The sequence below is a fragment of the Hemicordylus capensis genome, chromosome 1, assembly GCF_027244095.1.
Source record: "Hemicordylus capensis ecotype Gifberg chromosome 1, rHemCap1.1.pri, whole genome shotgun sequence".
Lineage (NCBI taxonomy): Eukaryota > Metazoa > Chordata > Lepidosauria > Squamata > Cordylidae > Hemicordylus > Hemicordylus capensis.
In genome coordinates, this window is record NC_069657.1 from 29,255,209 (window position 1) to 29,278,559 (window position 23,351).

General features: G+C 44.4%; 1 protein-coding gene across 5 annotated transcripts in view; it reads right to left on the minus strand.

Moving 5' to 3' along the window:
• The window catches only part of VRK1 (VRK serine/threonine kinase 1), a 103,346-nt gene that overhangs the window by 66,891 nt on the left and 13,104 nt on the right, over window positions 1-23,351 (minus strand). Inside the window, exon 1 of one of the 5 annotated variants that reach the window (XR_008309426.1) lies at window positions 13,406-13,624. The exons of 1 other annotated variant lie outside the window; for it this stretch is intronic. Coding sequence is in view for 2 of the 4 variants with exons in the window: in XM_053258998.1 (XP_053114973.1) it covers window positions 13,406-13,583 (178 nt within the window). In the remaining 2 variants the exon portion in view is untranslated. Of the gene's footprint in view, window positions 1-13,405; window positions 13,625-23,351 lie in introns of those variants that run through there. 3 more of the 5 variants (XR_008309429.1, XM_053258998.1, XM_053259010.1) reach the window with 3 other exon arrangements.

The window sequence follows — 23,351 nt, forward strand, 5'->3', positions numbered from 1 at the left end:
TAGTTTCTTTCCCTCTTTGTTGGATGGGGTGGAGGAGGAATATCCCCTGAATTTAGAGAGGGAAGATTTAACCACAATCGAATCCATAGATGGATGTTGCTTCAGAAAGGAATCATCTTGAACCGTGGAGGTATGAACCTAGTAAAAGGAGTCAAGCTGTTTAGATGTTTGTGGAAGAGAAGAAGGCTTGATCCAAGAGGTCTTGGCCACTTTGAGAATAGATGGGTTTAACGGTAGCGATACCAGTGGACGGGCATCATCCTTGATTAATTGAAAAGGGGGGTCGGGTTCATATTTGTCCCCTTGAGAAGGCTGGACTCCCAATGAAGCTGCCATACCTGAGACAAAGTCTGTATAAATATGGAAATCCTCCGATGGGGAGCTGGGCCTAGGGTACAGCAATAAAGAGGGAGGCAAAGAGCCCAAAGATATCCTATCCGGTAGGGAGGATTCTGGGCCTTCTTCATTCGAGGACGAATCCGATGAGTCTGTCGATACCGTGGGTCGAAGGGGTCGAATCCGGAACCGAGTCGTTGGTCTGGAGTCGGGCACAATAGTAGCCGTAGCTGCCTGTACAGGCGGGTTTCTGGGTTGAACACGTGGAGGTAAAAGAGATCTAGTCCAGGGTGGAGGAGGAGGCAGCAACGTTGCCGGTACCGAAGGCGGGTTCGGGATCGATGCCGAATAAGCCGGTATAGAAGTTCAAGGAGAGGCAGAATGTCAAAGGGGCGGCTCCATGGCAGTGGAGGCCCGAGGGCGCTGGCGAACTTCTTGATGCATGCAGAAGTAGTCCGCTTCTTCATCAACTTGTCTGGCGTAGCGCTCATCCAGAGCAGCTTCCAAGTCTTGGTTGGCCCAGTGGCATGGTTGCTCCGGAGGGAGCTCCTCAGGCTCAGTATCGTGCTCGGACTCATACACGGAATCGTGTGGCTAGAGCCATAGGCGACCTCGGTATCAAGGATAGTTTTAATATGTAGAGTTCGGGATTAACGTTCGGTATCGTGTGTCAACTTCTGCTTCTTTGTTGGTGATTCGGAAGGAGAGTGGTGGTCCTTCTTTCTCTTTTTGGCCGGTTGGACAGAACGCGGTTCAATCAATGCCACCATCAAAATCGACACTGCTACCGAACTCCTCAGTATTGACGCCGAAACTCGAGCCAAGGGATCAATGGGTATATTCACCTCGGGGGTAGCTGCCGAGACTCCCGGAGGGGACGAAATGGTCTGTAAGCCCCAGGCTGCAGGAGAGGTATTGGAAGAAGCCTGCATGGTGGACAGTTTGTCCGAGACCGTAGTTTGGAACGCCTGTTCCCAAAGCCAAGAACGAAGTCGAGAGGCTCGATTTTTGTGCACCTGTTTCATAAAGGCTGTACAGTGCAGAAAAGAGCCAACCTTATGGGATTCACCCAGGCAAAAAAAGCAGAGCTTGTGGCAGTTGGTCAAAGGGAGTTTGGATTTGCAGCAACCACACTGCTTAAATTTTGTAGTTTTTACCATAGGCCGAAGAAGGTATCGGAGAAAAGCGGAGGCGAAGGATCCGCAGCACGCCGGGCCTGAAGGCCGCAACGGGGTAGAAAACAAAACTAGGGAGATATCCGAGGGGGTGACCGGGGACGAAATAAAAATGCTAAGGAAGAGAAGTACTGGACGAAAATAAGGGGGGAAAGGGAAGGAGTAAAGCAGTACTTGCAAAAGAGTCTAGCAAGGAGCAGCTCAGCGATGTGTCTTCGATTGCGGACGAAAAAAGACTGGAGAGGGAATCCCACGCAGCCACCTATATACCGAGGGGGCGGGGCTACCTCCAAAAATTAGAACTCTAGCTTGGAAGCTCCGATGTGGTCTCTGTGCAGGTGCAAAGCCCATTCATGTAAAGCACAGAGACCACATCGAAGAACTGGTCCTATCCACCCCCAGCACAGTACCTCCAGTGACTGTTGCTGGTGTCAATCTTATGGGTTTTTTTTAAATATTGTGAGCCCTTTGGGGACAGGGATTCATCTTATTTATTTGTTATTTCTCTGTGTAAAGCACCCTGAGCCATATTTTTGGAAGGGCGGTATAGACATTGAATGAATGAATGAATGAATCTCCCGAGTTTCAATCCCGCACAGTAAGTACCTCCGTCTTATCTGGATTCAGTCTCAGTTTGTTATCCCTCATCCAGCCCATCACCGACTCCAGACAGGCATTTAGGGAGGTTATGCCTTCTCCCAATGAGGCTGACATGGAGAAATAGATTTGGGTGTCATCAGCATAATGATAGCACCCTGCACCAAATCTGATTATCTCTCCCAGTGGTTTCATGTAGATGTTAAACAACATCAGAGACAATACGGAGCCCTGAGGGACACCATAGGAAAGTTCAGATTTTGAAGAACAGTCTTCAAGGGACACCATCTGGAACCTGCCTGAAAGGTAGGAGCAGAACCACTGCAAAGCAGTGCCCCCCCCAACCCCCTCAGATGCTCCAGAAGGATACTACAGTCGATAATATCGAAAGCCACCGAGAGGTCCAAAAAGACCAACAGAGTCACACTTCCTCTGTCAAATCCCAATTGGAGATCATCCATGCATGGACTTTGGTAGAGCTAGCGCCGCTCCCGAAAAAGTTGCAGGGCAGCAGTGGAGCAGGTAAAGACCTGCTTACTTGCTTTTTAAGGGAACTGCTCTCCGCCCGCGCCTGCATAAGCCGTTTGTGCACATTGCTACCAGGGACTAACACAGAAACAAAGACAGAGAAACGCCAAATGGATCATTAATCCCTATAATCCTATTGAAACAAGCTATCTCATTGATAGAGCAAGCAAAACAGAATTCCATTTTTTCAAAAAGCATTTCCCAAAGTTTTACAAATACAGGCCTTTTCTGTGGTTGAACAGCAACAACAATGTATTTTCAATCCAGGACCTTCCTCAAACCATGGAATTAATGTTAGCACCATAGTCTCTTGTTTTTCCTTAATGGTCTGGTGCTCCAAAAGGACAGAAGAGCCCCACAAGTTTAAAAAAATATATATTCCTTGACAAGATCTGCCTATTTACCATCCCCCACTTAGCACAGCTAAGTCAAGCTGTTCGGGACATACAACAACTAGTGCTCTGTAACCCCTGCAGACTAGGTCCATGCTCCTCAAGAGCAACTTCAAAAATAAAAAAAGACTCAGAAAAACCACAACGAAGCAAAAAAGCAAAGCAAACAAAACCTCAGAGAGCAAGAGCAACTCGACAGCAACTCCTTACCTTAAGGAGACACACACACACTGGTTACACTAGCCCCAACCACATGTTTGGCTGCCAAATAAAAGTTTGTTGCAAGCTTTTAAACAAATCAACAGTGTTCTGAAATGGTAGGACACAGCTATGGAAAGGCATTATTATTTAATATTTCTCACTTATTTCTACAATTTTTCTTGTAAACCCCAAAATAGTGAGTAATAGGAGGAATGTACAATATGCAATTACAAACAAAACTATCCAAAATACTCTTCCCTAAAAGGGTTGGATAAAAACTTGTCTTTTAATTCAAAATAGATTATGATTTTTTAAAATAACTGTGTTTTTTTAAGTAGCCCAGTTAAAAGCAGGGTTGGATTGCATTAAATCAAATAGATTTAAATAGTTTCACAGAAGGACTCAATTTTAATGATTTAACTCACTAGTCAGGAAGATTCCATTTAATCATCATTTTCTAGTAAAAGTACATTATTGTTTAATATAGCCTTAAATCATATTCAGAGTAGGTTTCATTTTTAGAAAGTAAGAACACACTATAAAAGGTGCATACATCTCATAACGCTGTTGCATTCGGGCAACCAGGCTTGCATTTCTTTATTGCACTGTTTCAAATCAACCAATCAATATATTTATTTGGTATTTCACCAGCATAAGATAGAAAGCACATAAGGAAGCTATAAAGTTTAACTATGGCATTAAAACAGTAAAATCTATACCCAAGGCTGTGAAAATTATAACTACAAACTATAGAGTTTTATATTGAAAGTTTTAACTATAGTTTAAAAGGTGGTAAGTAGTAGCACTTTCTGCATTTCACATTGTAACGATCAGGCAGTAACAGCCTTTCCTTTCCTTAAAGAGTGAACTGGAAATGTACCCTGTCCTGAATGACAGGCTAAGGATCAGCCACTCAGCACACAGTGGGTGGGACCTAGAGGGCCATGAAGCAGGAAGAGAAGCGTATCTTTGTTCAAAAGCCGCTAGGCGGGAGATGAGAGAGGATGGGCGGAAGGCTTAGTGAGCAGCAATGGAGTTTTGCTGCCTCATGGTCAACAGCTAGCCTGGAGAATTCTTGCACAGAAGGACATCTGCAGATCCTTGAGAGATAGGATTGCAGGAAGCTTGAATTCTCAAGGAATTCAAGGAAGTTTGGGGTGAGTTCAAGGGGAAAGGAAGCTAGGGCTTTTGGCTTCTGAAAGTTTAACCTAGGGAACAGTTTGTTAGTCAGATGGTGTTAGACTTATTTTCCTTTTTGTGTGCTTTGCAAATCCTTACAACTATTTTATTGTGTTTTATCTGTAAGGCAACAAGCTAAGAAACACTAGCCTGAGCCCAACTCTGCATCCAGGCCGCTGCAAAAGTCTCTGTAACCTCTATAGGTGCTTTTAAAGGTTTCTATATCCCTGTTCCTTGCAACTGGAGTGTTTTTTGAAGTATTCTTGCAACTACTGAGTGCTTCTTTTACCTGTAACTAAAAGCTGAGAGAGCCTCAGACTGAAGCATTCTATAGTATTTTAAATAAAGTTTTTCTCTTTTTTGTTCTTTGGTATTTTACCTGCCTCTGAGTGGAGTTTTAACTCAGGAAAAGGAGTTTTACTCTGGTGCAACACATCTTTGATTGCTCAGCAGCTCTACCAAGTTTCCTCATCACATGTAGGCTTGCACTGGAGGTTTTTGTGTACTTTTCCAATGGGAAAGAGAAGGAGAGTTCCCTGGAATTTCACCCACACCACGGGGGAGGGGATGTTAAACTGCTGAAAAGTGGGTGTGGTGGCAGCAATTAAGCTACTGAGGAAATGGTTTAAAGGAACAGCCTTTGTGGGTGAAAGAAAGAGAGAGGATTCAGCATTTTTCTTCCCCTCACGTGGGCTTGCTTTGAAATGAAGGCTGGGTTAAATCTGCTACACACATGTATGACTATATTTTCCACAGATACAAGAACTTCATTAAAATATTCCAAAATGAGGTCTCTTGAACAACCTGCTGCCATTATAGGTGTCTCCCTTCTACAATGGAGGATACACTCAGAAAACATTTCCTCGGGACCGTATGAATATGTTCTGTTCACTTTCTATTTCCCTCCTCTATTCCTTGCATTTATATCCAGACTTCTCCTCCTTGCTCAAAGTCTACTCCATCCTCTCAAATCCTCTATTCATTCATTGGCCTTCTTTAGCCCAATTCAGACATTATGGTATACAAGTATAGATGTTTGTATGCTTGTGCACATGTTTGTGTGAATGACTGTACCTGGGTTTATTTTTAAAATGAACTTGGATACAGGCCTTGCAAAAGCATGTTACTGATAGGAAGTGCATTGTTCTGTGTACTGCGTTCAACATAACATGTGAATGACTGTACCTGTGTACACTGCACACTCATTGTACAAGTGTTGAACATAATGTGTGAATGGGCCTAACGTTTTGCACTTTTGGGGGGGGCAAGAGCTTGAGATAGAGTTTATGTGTATGTGGTGCATGTACACCACCTGCAGAATAGGATTGATCAGGTCTGTTAACTCTCATCTCCATATAGTGCTGTTAACATGTTTACTGAATATAATTAGAAGATATGATTAGCATTCATGATGATATCTTTGGCATAAGGGCTTTTAAAAAAATAAATTGTGTTTTTAAATTTAAATTTAAGTTAAATCTGATTTAAATTTTAAAAATCTGATTTTTATCAACACTGGTTAAAAGTAAACCTAAATAAATTCTCATCAACCCTACACCTTCATCTCTTAAAATTTAATCAATAGCCCTCTAATAGAAAGGAGTGAGTTGAAGGCTGCTTTTTTATGTAAATAAAGAAACATTATAAAAATGTCATAGTAAGTAATATATTGTTACTATGGACTTGATACCAGGGCTGAAGGCCAAAGAGTAGTATATCATCAATGGCACTAGGATCCTATAGATCACTAGGAAAATTGCCCTTTAAGGCCACGGGGTGATCTGGTATATTCCTTTTTTATTATTCTTAACTACTTAAACTCTACAACATGCTCAGTTCTCAAATGATGAATATTTACTCTCTATAAACAAAGGCAGAGCCACCTAATGGCACAGCGGGAAATGACTTAACTAGCAAGTCAGAGGCTGCTGGTTTGAATCCCCGCTGGTGGCAGCAGCAATATAGGAAGATACAGAAAGGCATAATCTCACACTGCATGGGAGGAGGCAATGGTAAACCCCTCCTGTATTCTACCAAAGACAACCACAGGGCTTTGTGGTTGCCAGGAGTCAACACTGACTCGACGGCACACTTTACCTTTATAAACAAAGGCATTTCCTTTTCAGCTTATAAAAATAAATTGCCCTAGTTCTCTCTAAACAAAGTGCAAAAACACAGGTATACTAGCAAAAACAGTTTTGTGTTAGCTAGTTTAGATATCTAGGATAGGATTAGAGAAAAGATAAACAAATTTATATCCTGTCTTTGCTGATCAATTCATTACTATCTATCTATCTATCTATCTATATATATATATAATATAACGCACAGAATAATACAATCCATAACTACTAAAAGTTACTAAAACTGCAGAAAAAGCAGGAGAGTTATACAACAAAGCAGAAGTGAAATTAAGTAGCAATACTTGGAGAAGTGCTCTTTCCTCAATAATATAAATAGTCTATTTAGCTGCAAATTAGCGTTAGATTAACCAGTTAGTATGCATCATTTTTTAAGAAATACGGAGTATTTATTTATTTATTTATTTATGCATTTTTATACCGCCTTTCATTAAAAGATAGCCCCAAGGCGGTTTACAAAAGTTAAAAACATACAATAAACACACAATAAAAACATCATGCTAAAAGTATAAAAACATATAAAAATAGGCATAAAACAATACAACAGATAAAAACACCCAGAAGCAGCAGTAAAAACGATTATGTAAAAGCCTGGGTAAAAAGCCAAGTCTTTACAAGCTTTCTAAAAGCCATGATGGAGTCCGAGGAACGAATGGCCACTGGGAGAGCATTCCAGAGTCTGGGGGCAGCAACAGAGAAGGCCCTGTCCCGAGTGCACGACAGCTGGGCCTTTCTCATTGTCGGCACCCGGAGTAGGGCCCCCTCACATGTCCTCGTCAAGCGGGCAGCAACCCTTGGGAGCAGGCGGTCCCTCAAATACCCCAGGCCCAAACCGTTTAGGGCTTTTAAAGGTCAAAACCAGCACCTTGAATTGGACCCGGAAATGAACCGGTAGCCAGTGCAGCTCTTTCAAAATGGGGGTGATATGTTCCCAACGGGCAGCTCCAGATAAAACCCTCGCTGCCGCGTTTTGCACTAGCTGCAGTTTCTGGATATTCAAGGGCAGCCCCACGTAGATCGCGTTGCAGTAATCCAGCCGCGACGTGACTAAGGCGTGGGTAACCGTGGCCAGATCTGCCTTCTCGAGAAAGGGACGCAGCTGGCGCACTAGCCGAAGCCGTGCAAAGGCACCCCTGGCCACCGCCTCCACCTGAGCTTCCAAAAGCAGAGCCGGGTCCAGAGAGATAGAGCTGACTGTCATCCGCATATTGCTGACAACTCAGTCCAAATCCCCGGATGACCTCTCCCAGCGGCTTCATGTAGATGTTAAACAGCATGGGGGACAAGACCGTACCCTGTGGGACCCCACAGGCCAACTGCTACGGGGCTGAGCAGTAGTCCCCCAGCACCACCTTCTGGACCCTCCCCTCAAGAAAGGACCGGAACCACTGCAACGCAGTGCCTCCGATTCCCATACTCGAGAGGCGGCCCAGAAGGATACCATGGTCGATGGTATTGAACGCCACCGAGAGGTCCAGCAGAACCAACAGGGACACACTCCCCCTGTCTAGTAGGTCATCCACTAGAGCGAACAAGGCAGTCTCAGTCCCATACCCAGGGCAGAAGCCAGATTATCCGTATCATCCAAGACCCTCTGCAGCTGGGACACCAGCACACGCTCCATCACCTTGCCCAAAAAGGGAAGGTTAGATACAGGTCTATAGTTGTCCAGGTTGGAGGGATCAAGGGAGGGCTTTTTTAATAGAGGTCTTACCACCACCTCCTTGAGGCACAATGGCATCCTGCCCTCCCTTAATGAAGCATTAACGATCACCTACAACCATCTACCTGTCCCCTCCCTGGAAGCTTTTATCAGCCATGAAGGGCAAGGGTCAAGAGCGCACGAAGTTGCCGGCACACTGCCCAGGATCTTGTCCACATCCTCAGGCTGCACCAACCGAAAAGAATCCAACACAACGGGACCAGATGGTACCAAAGGCACGTCTGCCGGAACTGCCAAAACTCTGGAGTCCAGGTCAGCACGGATGCAAGCGACTTTATCTGCAAAGCGACAGGCAAACCAATCACAAAGAGCTGTAGATGACTCCTCCCCCATTGTCCGGGGGGGATGTGTGGAGCAAGGTTTTCACCACACGAAACAGCTCTGTTTGTCTGCACTGAGCAGGAGAAAAAGCATTTCTTCGCCGCCCCCACCGCCACGGCATAGTCCCTAAAATGGGATCTAGCCCGTGTTCGGTCGGATTCGTGACGACTCTTCCTCCAGCGTCGTTCCAGCCATCACCCGAGTTGCTTCATCGCCCTAAGCTCCGAGGAAAACCAAGGAGCAGAACGGGCTCCACCAAGCCAGAGAGGGCGTTTGGGGGCAACCGTGTCAACAGCCCGGGCCATCTCTCGATTCCAGAGATCAACCAAGGCCTCGACAGGGTCACCAGCTCTGGACACTGGAAACTCCCCGAGGGCCGTCTGGAATCCAAGCGGGTCCATAAGATCCATAGAGTACTAATGAGAAATTAGATGTAAATCACTGATTTAAAGCTCCTTGGTTTAAGGCAATCCACCCTGCCCTAAAAACTTGTCCAACAATAAACATGAAAACCTAGCTTTGCTCAAGTTCTTTACTTCCCACCTGCACCCCCGTTAAAGGTCTACATGAGCCCTCATGCAGTAGATAAGAGAAGTGTTCCTCCTCAAAAGTACTACCCTAGCACAGGGAAGGAACTTGAAACCTTCTGCTCTTCCCAGAGGGGTGGGAGCGCAGGGCGGAACAGCCATTTCCTAATACAGATTTCCTTTTACACCACTAAGACCGAAAATGAACCTGCATCTAATTTATTTTGGATACCAAGTTTCTGCTGCATGTATACACAGAATGACTCAACAGTGGAAGTCGTTCCTCATTTGGTGGTGCTTTAGTCCACTACAAACTTGTTTATTGTAGCAAGCTTGCTTCTTTTTGGTGAACAGGCAGTGCCATGAGGTTTGAATTAGATACTCCATAAGCTATTCACAACTGAAATTTACCAAGACAACACACAATAGGGAAGACATCATTTCCCCATTATTCTATTTTTAAAAAAAAAATGTTTGAGTTTCTCCCTTCAAGAACACTACAGGAAAAAACACTGTGGATATTTCATTTACAGAATCAAATCAGGTCATTTTCAGACCACCTCAGCTCTTTAGCACTTCTTTGTACATTACCAGAAGAGTTAATTAGACATGAAGGACTATGCTCTTCACTATTCACCAATTATGGGGTAACAAGTGTCATAAGTTCCTTACTATTTAGGAATACAAGAGAACTTTATTTAACACTCCAGAAGACATATACATTCTGTATTCCAAACTGAGAGAACAAGTGTCCAAATACATGTTTGTTTACATGTTGTAAACTGTTTTAGAACCCCTCATGCTATTTAATGAATATATGATTGTTGTTGATGCAGAATAGAAGACACAAGAGAGGCATGCGGGTTCCATCCCTGGCATTTCCAACCAAAAAGGATGTCAGGTAGAACTGCTGGGAAAGATCTCTACTTGAAATCTTGGAGACCCATGGCCAGCCAGAGTAGACAGCTAGAGGGACTCACTCAGTAAGGCAGTGGCCAATGTAACTTTTGTATTGCAAAGTGCTGCAAACTGATTTAAGCAAAAATGGTGTCAAGCTGTTAGAATTATTGATTACTAATAATCCCCAGTATGGGGGACTAATATTCCTCCATTCTCCTTCAAAGGCTCACATGTTACAGTGCCTCAATGCAACTGAAGTTCTTTGTAGAGAATGCAAAAAAAAAAGTCACTTTGTGAAAGGCTATTTTATGTTTTTATTCTTTAAAGCATTCTATCCAGATGTGGCCAGTGTAACCTGAAATGGGACATTCATTCCTGATCAACGTTAAGAGCTCAAATAAGATTATTATTATATTGAAACACTTTTAGAAATCATGAATAAATAAGGGATTTAGTTCTCAGAAGTCACCAGGCTAGATATTCAAGGAAAATGAGAAAGGCGGAGTATTTATTAACATATTTTTGTATCACTTTCCCCTTCCAGTTTATGAAGCAATTAAATATAGAAGGCAAGCAGGAAATGTTGTAACTTTGCCATGATACAAAACCAACTCTAACTCTGCATTTTTTGTTCTGGGGAACCAACACAGATACTATGACGGCAATCCTAAACACACTTTCCTGAGAGTAAGCCTTCTTGAATACAGTGCGAATTATTTCTGAGTATTAAATAACTGAGCAAAGAGGCAGCTTTTAAAGTGATGATTATCTTATCTGTAGCAGGAGAAGAGCAACTGTCCCTAAACACAGCATCCCTCCATGATGTCTACTTTAGGTTTCTTTTTAGATTGTGAGCCCTTTTGGTAAAGGGAACCATGTTATGTATTGTCCTCTGTAAACCACTCTGAGAATTTTTTAGCTGAAAAGTGGTATATAAATATTTGTTAATCAAGATAATAAATACTAGCTGGCCTGGGCAGAGAGCATATGTGTCTCTAGTTCTCCCTCGTTCTCAGCCTCCCTCCCTCTTTCTCTCTCTCCCTCCCTCCCCCCCACCCCCACCCCGCTGACAGGCCTGGTTTCTTTCCCCACCTGCCAGCTGGCCTGGCCACCACTTTCTTTGCCTGCCTGCTAGCCTGGCTGCCTGACTCTTTGCCTTATCTTCTCCACTGTCGCTTTCCTCTCCCCATCCCCTTGCTCACGAACTCTTGTGAGAGCTGCCACACATGGGATTAGCAACGGGTACATCTAAGAGAATTATATAGATAGAAGATGCATAGGATTGTGCTGCAATATTTTGATCTTATCCTGGTCACACATTTTATATCACCTTTTCTATAAATGCCCTTTCCCCACCTTTATTTAAGGTGCCAGAAGGCAATAAGGCCCAAATCACACTTCATACGGCAGCCTTCTTTGTCGTAGGCATGCCAGTGTTTAATCAGTACAGATCCATGGAACACACACATGGATCACCACCAAAAACAATCACCACCAAAATATGAACTGCCCACATTACTCATCCTAACCTGAATGAGGCGAGGACAGATTCCCACCAACCCCAGGCTAGCGGAAGTGGGGAATACAATCCTTCACTTCAGTGAAACACATCTGATGTTTTCTATTGCAGAATCTTAATACAGCCAGGAAGACAACGACAAAACACTTACCAACCCCCAGTTTTCCTAGTTCAAAGGGAGGATATGGAAAGCCACTATGCACATTTATTTTATTTGTTACATGACTATTTGACTTCAGTTTTAGCCTTGTAATGAATCTATGAAGCAGGTTAGGCTTCATAGGACAGTTGCCCAAAGCCACTCCGCTTCTTGACTAGGAATATGAATCCAGATTTCCAACATCCAGGCCCAGGATTTTAGTCATTACACCACACTGGTACTTAGTAGGGCTCATTGCCACAAGATGTGGTTTTTGGCTACTACTTGAGATGGGATTAGATAAATTCACAGAGGTCTAACAAACGCAACTAAAATGGTGTATTTACTTTTATCTATATCTATATATCCAATAAAGCGGGGGGGGGGGGCGGGTTTGGAGATTACCAACAACTATTAATTATGGTGGCTAAAAATGAACCACTATGCTTAGGGGCAAGCAATAGGGGAGAGCTGTTGTCTTGAAGTTCACAAGCAGGTGGTGAAGACAAGACTTGACTGGTAGAACCAGAATGCTGCATTAGATTGGCATTTTAGTCACAATCTAGTAAGGCTCCTCTTATGTACTCACCCTGGTTTATTGAATGACAGCTCTACAGGCCTAACTGAAGTGCTTTGTTGGTGCTTCATGTCAAAACATGCTCTCTTGTAGCATTTGGAGTCAGGCTGAGCCAGGAATATTTAGGGATTCCTATGAATGAGCCTCATCCAAGCTGAGATATTAGAGGCCAATATCTAACACTATATATTATTAGTGGCTATAGCAATGGGTTAGTAGAGGGTGTGTATGGAGGCAAGAATTCCCATGTGTATTATTACACCACTTTTCTATAATGTTATCAAAATGGTTTGCACATTAAAAAAAAAGCACAGCAAGAAGAAAGTGGTTGCCCAAAGGGCTCACAATCTTAAAAAGAAAAACCACACACACACACGAGACGCACCTGCAACAATCACTGGAGAGACACTGTACTGAGGTACAATAGGAACAGACGCTATGAGGTGGGGGGGGGGAGAATAGGTGCCCCCCTTTGCTCAGTTAGCATGTAAATTCATTCCTTCCCAGCCTCCTGAAAAAACCATAAATGGCAGAAAGCTCTCTCTAGATGAGAGGCTAAAGGAGCAGGAGGGAGCCCAGGGGCACTCCTCTTCCCAGTTTCCCCTTAAACTAGGGGGCAGCCAAGCTGAGGCTCTCTGTTAGACCACAACTCCTATCATCCCCAGCCACAATAAATTGCTGCTGGGAGCAACGGGGGTTGTAACCCAATAGCTCAGGAGTTCCCAACCCATGGTACTCCAAGTGAACTACAACTTCCATCATCCCCCAGCTAGGCTTTACTATGGCAGGGGATGATGGGAGTTGTAGTTCATCGACATCTGGAGCATCGCGGGTTGGGAACCCCGCCAAGAGCTTGGCCACCCTGCGGTAAACCTTGGGCAGGACTGAGGCCTGACATCCCGCCTAAGGCTTCGGGGTGGGGGCGGCTGGGAAGCTGCCTTACACCGAGCCAGAGCACTGGGGCCGCCGACGCGAACGTGGGCTGCTACTCTGGCCGGCGGCAGGCCCCACGGTCTCCCCCAGCCCTCTTTTTAACTGGCGATGCCAGGAGGAAGAGCCGGGTGGCCTGGCAGTGGCTGGGCCTGGGCTAGGGAGGAGGAGGAGAGGGCGGCGGCAGCATCTCATCCCCTCTCCTTCCCCTCCAGTATACCTCCTCGTCGGTTCAAGGACGCTCCTTCCTTCAACCCGCTCTGAACTTCCCGCGGGGCGATGAGCAGGACGGGCCACGACGCCGCTCTCCTGCCTGCCAGCCAGTCAATCGCTTTCTCTCTCGCGCGCGCGCGCCAAGGCAAAGGTGGCTCGCGTCGCCTTGCAACGCCGCAGCCCATTGGCTAATTAATCCCAAGCGCCCTTCCTTCGGAAAGCCAGGGCTCCGGCAACGCGAGCGAAGGGTGCTTCGCGTTCCCTCTCGGCCACCGTCGCTTCCAACGCCTACCCACTCGCTCCCCCGCCCCGCTCTCCGTTTCGCAACGATCCATTCTGAGAATTGTAGTTTTGTTGTTGTTGCTATCGTTCCACCTCCCTCCCCCCACCTTTTTTAACGTCCCCCTTGAGTCTTAAAGCCGAGGTTTGTGTTGTTGGTGCGCCAGTCCAATCGAAGCTGCAATCCTGTCCTATGCAGTTTTGTCTGCGAGTAAATCTCGCTGAACTCAGTTTCGACCTGTAAGACTGGAGTCATTTGCACTCTTTATAAGGACTGAGACGCATTGAAAGTAAACATGTATAGCATCATACTGAATAACACTGGCTATGCAAAAGTTGCAAATTTTTAATAAGGACAAGGCTCCTGAATAGTTAGTACAAGAAGAAAAATTTCAGCAAGTAAGCCCACTGATGCTACTCTTAGTAATGTACTTACTGTGGGGATATATTAAAATATTGGCTATGCAAAATGTTAAAACTATTAGTATTAAAATTATACATATATAAAACATATGTACATATAAAATTTATATACACATATGCATGTATATGTGATTGATTAAGTGCCGTCAAGTTGGTGTGGACTCTTAGCGACCACATAGATAGATTCTCTCCAGCATGATCTGTCTTCAACTTGGACTTTAAGGTCTCTCAGTGGTGCATTCATTGCTGTAGCAATCGAGTCCATCCACTTTGCTGCTGGTCCTCCTCTTCTCTTTCCTTCAACTTTCCCCAGCATTATGGACTTCTCAAGGGAGCTGGGTCTTCACATAATGTGACCAAAGTATGATAGTTTGAACCTGGTCATTTGTGCCTCGAGTGAAAATTCTGGATTGATTTGTTCTTAGATCCGTTGGTTTGTTTTCCTGGCTGTCCATGGTATCCTCAAAAGTCTTCTCCAGCACCAAAGTTTAAAAGCGTCAATACTTTTTCTATCTTGCTTCTTCAAAGTCCAGCTTTCGCATCCATAGAGTGTCATCATGGGAAAAACCATTGTCTGAACGATTCTAATCTTTGTAGGTGTAGACTCGTCACGGTGTATATGTAGTACTTTGAATATGCCTGATCCTTCTATATACTGAGTCAGACCATTAGTCTGCTGAGCTCAGTATCGTCTGCACAAATTGGCAGCAGCTCTTTAGTGGCGCAGTGGAGAAATGCTTGACTAACAAGCAGAAGGTTGACAGTTCAAATCCCCGCTGGTACTATATTGGGCAGCAGCGATATAGGAAAATGCTGAAAGGCATCATCTCAATCTGCATGAGAGGAGGCAATGGCAAACCCCTCCTGTATTCTACCAAAATAAAACCACAGGGCTCTGTGGGCACCAGGAGTCAAAATCGACTTGACAGCACATTTACCTTATCTTTAGGGTTACTGGAAGGGGTTTTTTACCACCTTTTCGGACATTCAAAATGCAAAGCATGTGCTCTGCCAGAGAGCTATAGCCCCTTTCCAAGTAAATAAACAGATATATCACAGATACCGAGAAAAGTTAAACACAAGACTATAAAAATACACAATTAAAATATTAAGCTAAAATATAAAAACTTGAATCTGACTAAAAAGATTTAAAATACAAGCATAAAATAACCATACAAAATACAATATACAAAGAAGAAGCAGTAGAGACAATCATATAAAAGCCTGGGTAAAAGCCAAGATTTAACATGCTTTCTAAAAGCTGTGATGGAAACTGAGGAGCGAATAGCCACCGAGAGAGCATTCCAGAGTCTGGGGGTAGCAACAGAGAAGGCCCTATCCCAAGTGCATGACAGCCAAGCTTCCCTCATTGTCGGCACCCGGAGCAGATGACAAAGATGACTTTGTCAAGCGGGCAGCAACCTTTGGGAGCAGGCAGTCCCTCAGGTATCCTGGGCCCAAACCGTTAAGGACTTTAAAGGTCAAAATCAGCACCTTGAATTGGACCCGGAAACAAACTGGTAGCCAGTGCAGCTCTTTCAAGTGATCCCAGCAGGCAGCTCCAGATAAAATCCTATGTGCTGCATTTTGCACTAGCTGCAGTTTCTGAATATTCTTCAAGGGCAGCCCCACGTAGAGTGCATTACAGTAATCCAGCCATGATGTGACTAAGGCATGGGTAACTGTGGCCAGATCTGCCTTCTTGAGAAAGGGACGCAGCTGGCGCACTAGCCAAAGCCGTGCAAAGGCACCCCTGGCCAGCGCCTCCACCTGAGCTTCCAAAAGCAGATAATAAATATAATAAACTAGCTGAGTCGGGTGCAGAGTATCTGTGCCTCTGGCCAGCCCACCCACTGCTGCTGCCTTTTTCTCCCGCCCACCCCCCCGCCTGCCCGGCTTCCTGGCTGGCCAGCCAACTTTTCCCCCGCCTGCTTCTCTTCCCCCCCCCCCACGTGTTTTCTGGTTGGCTGGCCGGCCGACCAGCTTCTCCCCCCTGCTCACTTCTCTCCCCCCCCCGTGCTTTCTGGCTGCCGGGCCACACGGCCCACTTCTCCCCCCCTTCTCTGCCCCCTCAGCACTTTCAGGCTGGCAGGCCCACAACCTCCTCCTGCTCGCCAAGTCCCGGAAGCGGCCGCCACATCCCTATTTTCTCCCCCGTCCCTGTCGCTATCCTATCAAGAGGCTGCTCTCAAACTCTCATGAGAGCTGCCACGCATGGGGTTTGCAACAGGTATGTTTAAGAGAATTATATAAAAAAGATATTAATCTAACTGATTTCCATGTGATTTACTTAGGGTTAGCACCCAGCTACCATTTTTATAGGCTGTTCATGTTTCAGAAGAGCTGACCATAATAATTTGAAGAATACAGTAGGCCAGGTTTCTGAATAAACATGCATAGGTAGGATCAGATTGCATTCCTTCGAAACCAAGGGAACAAGTTAACTAAATGTAAATTCCATTGCTTTCGGAGGAATGTGCAGTGCAGTCCTAAGCATGTTTACTCAGAACTCAGTCCCACTGAGTTTAATGGGATTTCCTCTCTAGTAAATGTGCTTAGGATTGCTAACTTTTCATAATTAATTTTGGCTAGACTTGGGTCAAAAACTGAAATCGGCATATAGGATCCTAAGGGCATTTGTGATCACTTGTCAAATTCCACATTTAATAATTAAAATGAAATTATTTTATAAAATGCTAGTGAGGATAGGAACACAGGAAGCTGCCCTACACTGTATACACTTATTTGAGAGAAGATCTGATTGAATCCAGGGGTGCTTACTTCTAAGTAGGCATGCATTGAATGCAAAGCCAAGAAAGTCCTTAAACATTATAATACATAGCCTGGTAGGGAGGTAGTGATTCACATCAAAAGTAAGCTATCCTCTCAACTGCCAGATAGAGATCCCCTGCTGATTAAAAAAACAAAGGCAATATTCCTCAGGGGACTGTTGTACTTGTGGAAGTGAAATCCTTCCAGCGAGCCTCCTGTGCTACCATTCTTAATCCAAGTCCAGCAGTAGAACAGAATAGTGACTACATAATTTGCTCCATAACTCTGCTTCTACAAGGGCTAGAGCTTAGCTTTTTTAAAAAAAATAAAAGAAAGAAAGCTGAAATCAAGGCAAATCCAGGTGGGCTAAGCAATCCGGGTTAGATGCTTAAAATCTGGGTGAACCCCAGAATTTCAGGGGGCATGACAATTCTACAGTACATAGGATCAGACTGCATTCCTTCGAAACCAAGAGAACAAGTTAACTAAATGTAAATGTATTTATTTATTTATTGTTAAATTTGTATGCCGCCTTTCATTAAAACAATCCCAAGGCAGTTCACACAAAAATTAAAAACGACTATAAAAATGACACAATTAAAATACAAAGCTAAAATATAAAACAAATCTGACTAAAAGATTTAAAATACATGCATGAGAACTGTACAAAATACAAAGAAGCAGCAGTAGAGACAATCATATTAAAAACTGGGTAAAAAGCCAAGATTAAAAAATGTACCCCTGGCCACTGCCTCCACCTGAGCTTTCAAAAGCAGAGCCGGGTCCAGTAATACCCCCAAGCTGCATACTTGCTACTTCAAGGGGAGTGCAACCTCATCCAGAACCGGTAAAATCTCCTCATCCCAATTGGCTCCCCTACTGACCAACCATTTGAGATTTTCAATGACAAACCATGAATCCACTCTCATTTGCTACCAGAGAATCTACGCTCAGAACACCTCAGAAACAAACAAACAAACAAACAAAAAAACCCAGTACCCCATGGCTTAGCAACCCATGGGGGTGGTTGGCACCCTATGTGCACTACACCACCACTTGCTCTGGGCCACCCCAGTGTACCCCAAGTGGAGTTATGGGGCTGCTGAAACCCCCATTATTCCCTATGGGGACAAATCTTGAAGATGCGTACACTTCAACAATTCCTAAAAAACCAGCTCTTGCTTTGCCCAATTCCTTTGAAATGTGGTTGGTAGCTTCCTTGTTCCCATTGGGCACTACCACCCACCACACCCCGCTCTGGGCCACCCCAGTGCCCCCAATGTGAAGCTATACGTTTGCCAGAATCACCATTATTCCCTATGGGAAAAATCTTAAAGACATGTAAACTTCAACAATTCCTTAAAAATCAGCCCTTTGCCCAATTCTTTTGAAATCTGGGTGGTAGCACCCAATGGGTTCAACAAAGCTACCACCCACCACACTCCTCTCTGGGCCACCCTGGTGCCCCTGACGTGAAACTATACGTTTGCTGGAATCCCCATTATTCCCTTTGGGGAAAATCTTAAAGACATGTAAACTTCAAAAATAAATAAATACTAGCTGAACCGGCACACAGCATATGCACCACTAGTCTCTCCTCGCTGCTTTCCCCCTCTCCCTTCTGCCCTGATCTATTCCCAGTCATTTTCGCCCTCTGGCCGCCTCCTTTGCCAAGGCCCCCGCCTCCTCCACCGCTCTCCCCCCTCCCAGCCCCCATGCCTGCCACAACAGCCCAGTTGCTGCGCCAGCCTCCGCCCGGCCAATTTCAGAAGCCTGCCGCCCACCCAGCCGGGCTCTTCTCTTGCCGCCGCTCGCTAGCTGCCCCCAGCCCTCGGCCTCCTCCTCCGGGCTCCTCCAACCCCCAACCAACGTTTCCCTCAGTCCTGAACTCTCGCAGCGTGTCGCGAGAGTACCGCCACCAAATCCTGGGCACACATGGTCCCAAGAGAATTAAATATATAGATCAGCCTTTTGCCCAATTTCTTTGAAATTTGGTTGATAGCTTCCACCCATTTGACACTACTACTACTATACACACACACTCTCTCTCTCTCTTTTTGCCCCAGGACCCTTTTAAAAAATCCGAATCGATTCAGATTCGGAAAAATTCGGGTACAAATCTAATCAGGTGTGATTCGGGCAGGGTCAGATTAAAGACCCAAAACAAACAGGGGGTGTTTCAATTCAGGTACAGATTGAAATGGAAAAATCCATTCGGGCACACTCCTACATCTTACAGCACTCACATGTAGTCCTTCATCCAAATGCAAACCAAGGTGAGCCCTCCTAAGCAAAGGGGACAATTCATGCTTCACAGCGGAGAAGTAACTTGCCTAGGGAACAGGAGACTGCTGGTTTGAATCCCCACTGGTATGTTTCCTAGACGATGGAAAACACCTATATCGGGCAGCAGCGATATAGGAAGATGCTGAAAGGCATCATCTCATACTGCACGGGAGATGGCAATGGTAAACCCTTCCTGTATTCTACAGGAGGGCTGTGTGGTCGCCAGGAGTCAACACCGACTTGATGGCACAACTTTACTTTACTTTACCCCAAGACCAGCTCTCCTCCCCACTAGAAAAATATTATTGCTAATCAATGTACTTACAAGTACGAGCCAGGGAAATAAATATGGGGGATATATAGTGAGCAGATATTGGCTCTCACATTGCGCAGTGCATCACAAGCAGCTGAAGCACCATCCATGCTGTTGTGTGTGTCTGTGTAAACACTGCCAATGGAGTTGTGCACCAGGGTAGCTTCGCTCTGGCAGAAATCTGTGCAAATGCAGTTGTGCAACAGGACACCCATTATTTCTGATAGGCATTGTGCAACTGCATTGGCATAATTTTCTGTCAGAATGGAACTGCCCTGCTGTGTTAGGATGTCAGTCAATGCGTACATACAGAGGTCAGCAACCATCAACTTCGTCTGTGCTCACAACTGAGTGGTGGTGTACAATTTGGGAAGCAGGGACAAATTATTAAGAGTTTTACAAGGAAGGCTGTTAAGTTGTCAAGGTCTGATTCATCCCTAGGCCATGTTTCATACAGATTGCTAATTCCAATATAACCTTATCACATATATGCATCCCTGAAAAAAAGAATCACTGCAAAAGCTATTGTGCTGTTGCAAAATGTTACCCTGGAACTAGCCCAAAAAATGTCTTTTCTTGTGATATCAATGGGCAGATAAATGATTCCCTGCAACAGGTTCAACTTTAAGTCCTTTTAAGACTTCCAAGCTTGGAACGTGTTTGAAGGAAACAAAATCAATCAAACTTAAAGGATTTTCTGTGACTTTCAAGGTGGTTCTGCTTACTTTAGTTATGGCCCCAAATCTGCATCAGTGGCAGTCCTTTCTACCCTCTTACCTATCCCATATTTAGGACTTCTTAATCACCTTGCTTAAGAAAGTATGCACTTTGCACAATCTAACTTATGTTATATGCAGGCCCACACAAACAGTACAGTTTTGCTATGGCAGTACAAAGGACTTCTGTTTATCATCAAACATTTCATGAATCCCATTACGTGTGAAAGAATTATTATCTATCCCACTGCAGCAAAAACACTTTTCCCTATAATGGAATTTTTACTCTGGAAATTTATTTTAGTATTAAAAGGTTCCACTTTATACTGTCTACAGTTCAATCAGTGATCTAAAAGGCACTTACATGCTTTGAACAAGATACATAAAAAGCTTTTATTGCAAAAGCTTTGCTGTATCTACCAATTTTGCCATTGATCTGTTTCCATGTAAGGCAGTCTTGGAAGCTTCCCATGCTGTATAAAATCACATGGTGGTTTTTGATCTCCAGCTGGTGATTAAAGCACATTATGGAGGTTTGAAATTTTCTTGTGGCCATTAGCATACCTCTAAACATCCCTGTATTAAATGCTCGCGGTGTTCTTAATACATGCTATTTAAAAACAAGAACCCCAGAATCTATAAACTTATTATTTACTACTCTTTATTGCTGGGAGGATGTCAAGCTCTTGAATGAAGTGAGTTTGGCCTTTAGTGATAAAGCATTACTGATCAAAGTGCGATTTCTCAAGGTAATTAGGACCGGGCACAATGAAGCAAGGCGGAATTATTTTTTAATCTTTATTTGCTACAGATAGGCAAGGCATCTACCAATAAGAGGTGGGGTTAGCAGCCCTCCAGTATTGGCCTGGCGTCTCCAGGAATGGGCATCTGTCTCCAAGTGACTACAGAAAGCAATCTTGGAGTTTTTAGGAAGATAGGAACATAGGAAGCTGCCATATACCGAGTCACACCATTGGTCCCTCTACCTCAGTACTGTCAACACAGACTGGCAGCAGCTTCTCCAAGGTTAAAGGCAGGAATCTCTCTCAGCCATATTTGGAGACGCCAGGGAGAGAACTTGGAACCTTCTGCATGCAAGCATGCAGATGCTCTTCCCAAGAGCAGCCCCATCCCTTAAGGGGAATATCTTAAAGTGCTCACACAAGTCTCCCATACAGAGGCAAACCAGGGCAAACCTGCGTAGCAAAGGTGACAATGCATGCTTGCTTCCACAAGCCCAGCCTTTACATTGTGAAAAATATTGGGGGAAACCTCCTCCAGGAGTAGCTTCCGTCCAGGATTTGACAACCAGCCCTTGGTAGGCCTTGGTGCAAACAGTGACTAACATACCATACAAGGGTACAGCAGCCCAGTCGCATTGTGTGGATGCAAGCTGCACAAGTTATGCAAATTATACAAATGCAGACATTATGCAAATGATGTTACACAAGAGTAAGCTGATGGTCTCAAGTGATTTAGCAATCAGTATTAATATTGGGTGGTCAGATCACGAACCAGAGCCCTGATGTGAATCTGACGGCAACTCCCACCATAAAAGTTATAACATTAGCTCTATTCAGACATCATGCCGTATGAATGTACAGATGTCCGTACACTCGTATATGTATTTGTGAGAATGACAGTACCTGTGCTAATTTTAAAAATGAACCTGGATACAAATCCTTCAATTGCATGGTACAGATAGGCAGTGTATGTCTGTACCTGTGTTCAGCTTAACATGTGAATGACTGTACCTGTATACAAATCTGTACAGATCTGTACACTGTACTCTTGTTTGAGTGTTGAACATAACGTGTGAATGGGCCTATTGTGCATGGGGTATCTGTTTAATTATTTATTTATTTAAGATATTTATACCCCTGCTCCTCCAGTACATGGGGCAGCTCACAACAATAAAATAGATGCATTGTAAAATAAGACTAATAAAATTAACCAAATTAAGTAAATAAGTTAAAAGTCCAGGCTAAAACCACAATAAAAATAAAGCTTCAAATTAAAAGGTATTTTACATAGGAGCATAGGAAGCTGCCGTATACCGAGTCAGACCATTGGTCTATCTAGCTCAGTATTGTCTACACAGATTGGCAGCAGCTTCTCCAAGGTTGCAAGCAGGAATCTCAGCCCTATCTTGGATGAAACTTGAAACCTTCTGCTCTTCCCAGAGCGGCTCCATCCCCTGAGGGGAATATCTTACTGTGCTCACATGCGGTCTCCCATTCAGAGAGAGAGAGAGAGAGAGAGAGAGAGCTGTGGCCCATTCTGTGCCCACTTGCCCCTCTTTCCACCCCGTCCCCAGCCCCAGTGGCACCAGCTGCCACTGGCTGCCACCCAACCAGCATGTTCCCCCTCCGTCAGAGGCCTAGGGGCATTGTTGAATTATAGCTACCCTCAAGGCCAGGCCTGCTGATGAAAAGATCTAGAGAAGATCTTTAAAAACATCTTCAACTTCAGAATACTGATACCTCAGCTAAGCAGGACAATAGCATTCCTGGGACTTGGGGATATGATTTGTCCCACTGTGCCATAGATGTACACTACCACCACTCCCCCCACCGCAAACACACAAACCTCACACAGTTGTATCCTATTGCAATCATCATTCTTTGAGCATTGCTCTTGAAAAGCACACTGCTTTAAGAACAATAACAGCATTCCTTTCAAGTACAGCATGTGCAGGTAACTTTGCCTTGTTCCATTTGCACCCATGCATATATATATATATATATATAGAGAGAGAGAGAGAGAGAGAGAGAGAGAGAGAGAGAGAGAGAGAGAGAGAGAGTATTTAGCTTACATAAGGCTCGATCCATTGATTCGCTGATTACCAAGTACAATCTCCTTTCCTGTATTTTTTTTTAAAAGATAAACAAAAGACACACCACCTCTGAATAACTCATCACCAGGCGTCCTGTGGGTTCTTATGCACAGGCAATGCAAACCCAAAAGTTAACGCACTGAGAGTTAACAAAAACACATTTAATAACCACTGACGTCCTCTCATTCGTTTTACAAGCACACCAAGAGTTTAATCACATGCATTATTGTAATCAACCTGCCAATCACATTTTGAAGTGTTTCAATTTTTTTTTAATTTGACACAATACACTCCGCACCCCCCACCGCCCCAGCCCATCTAAAGCATG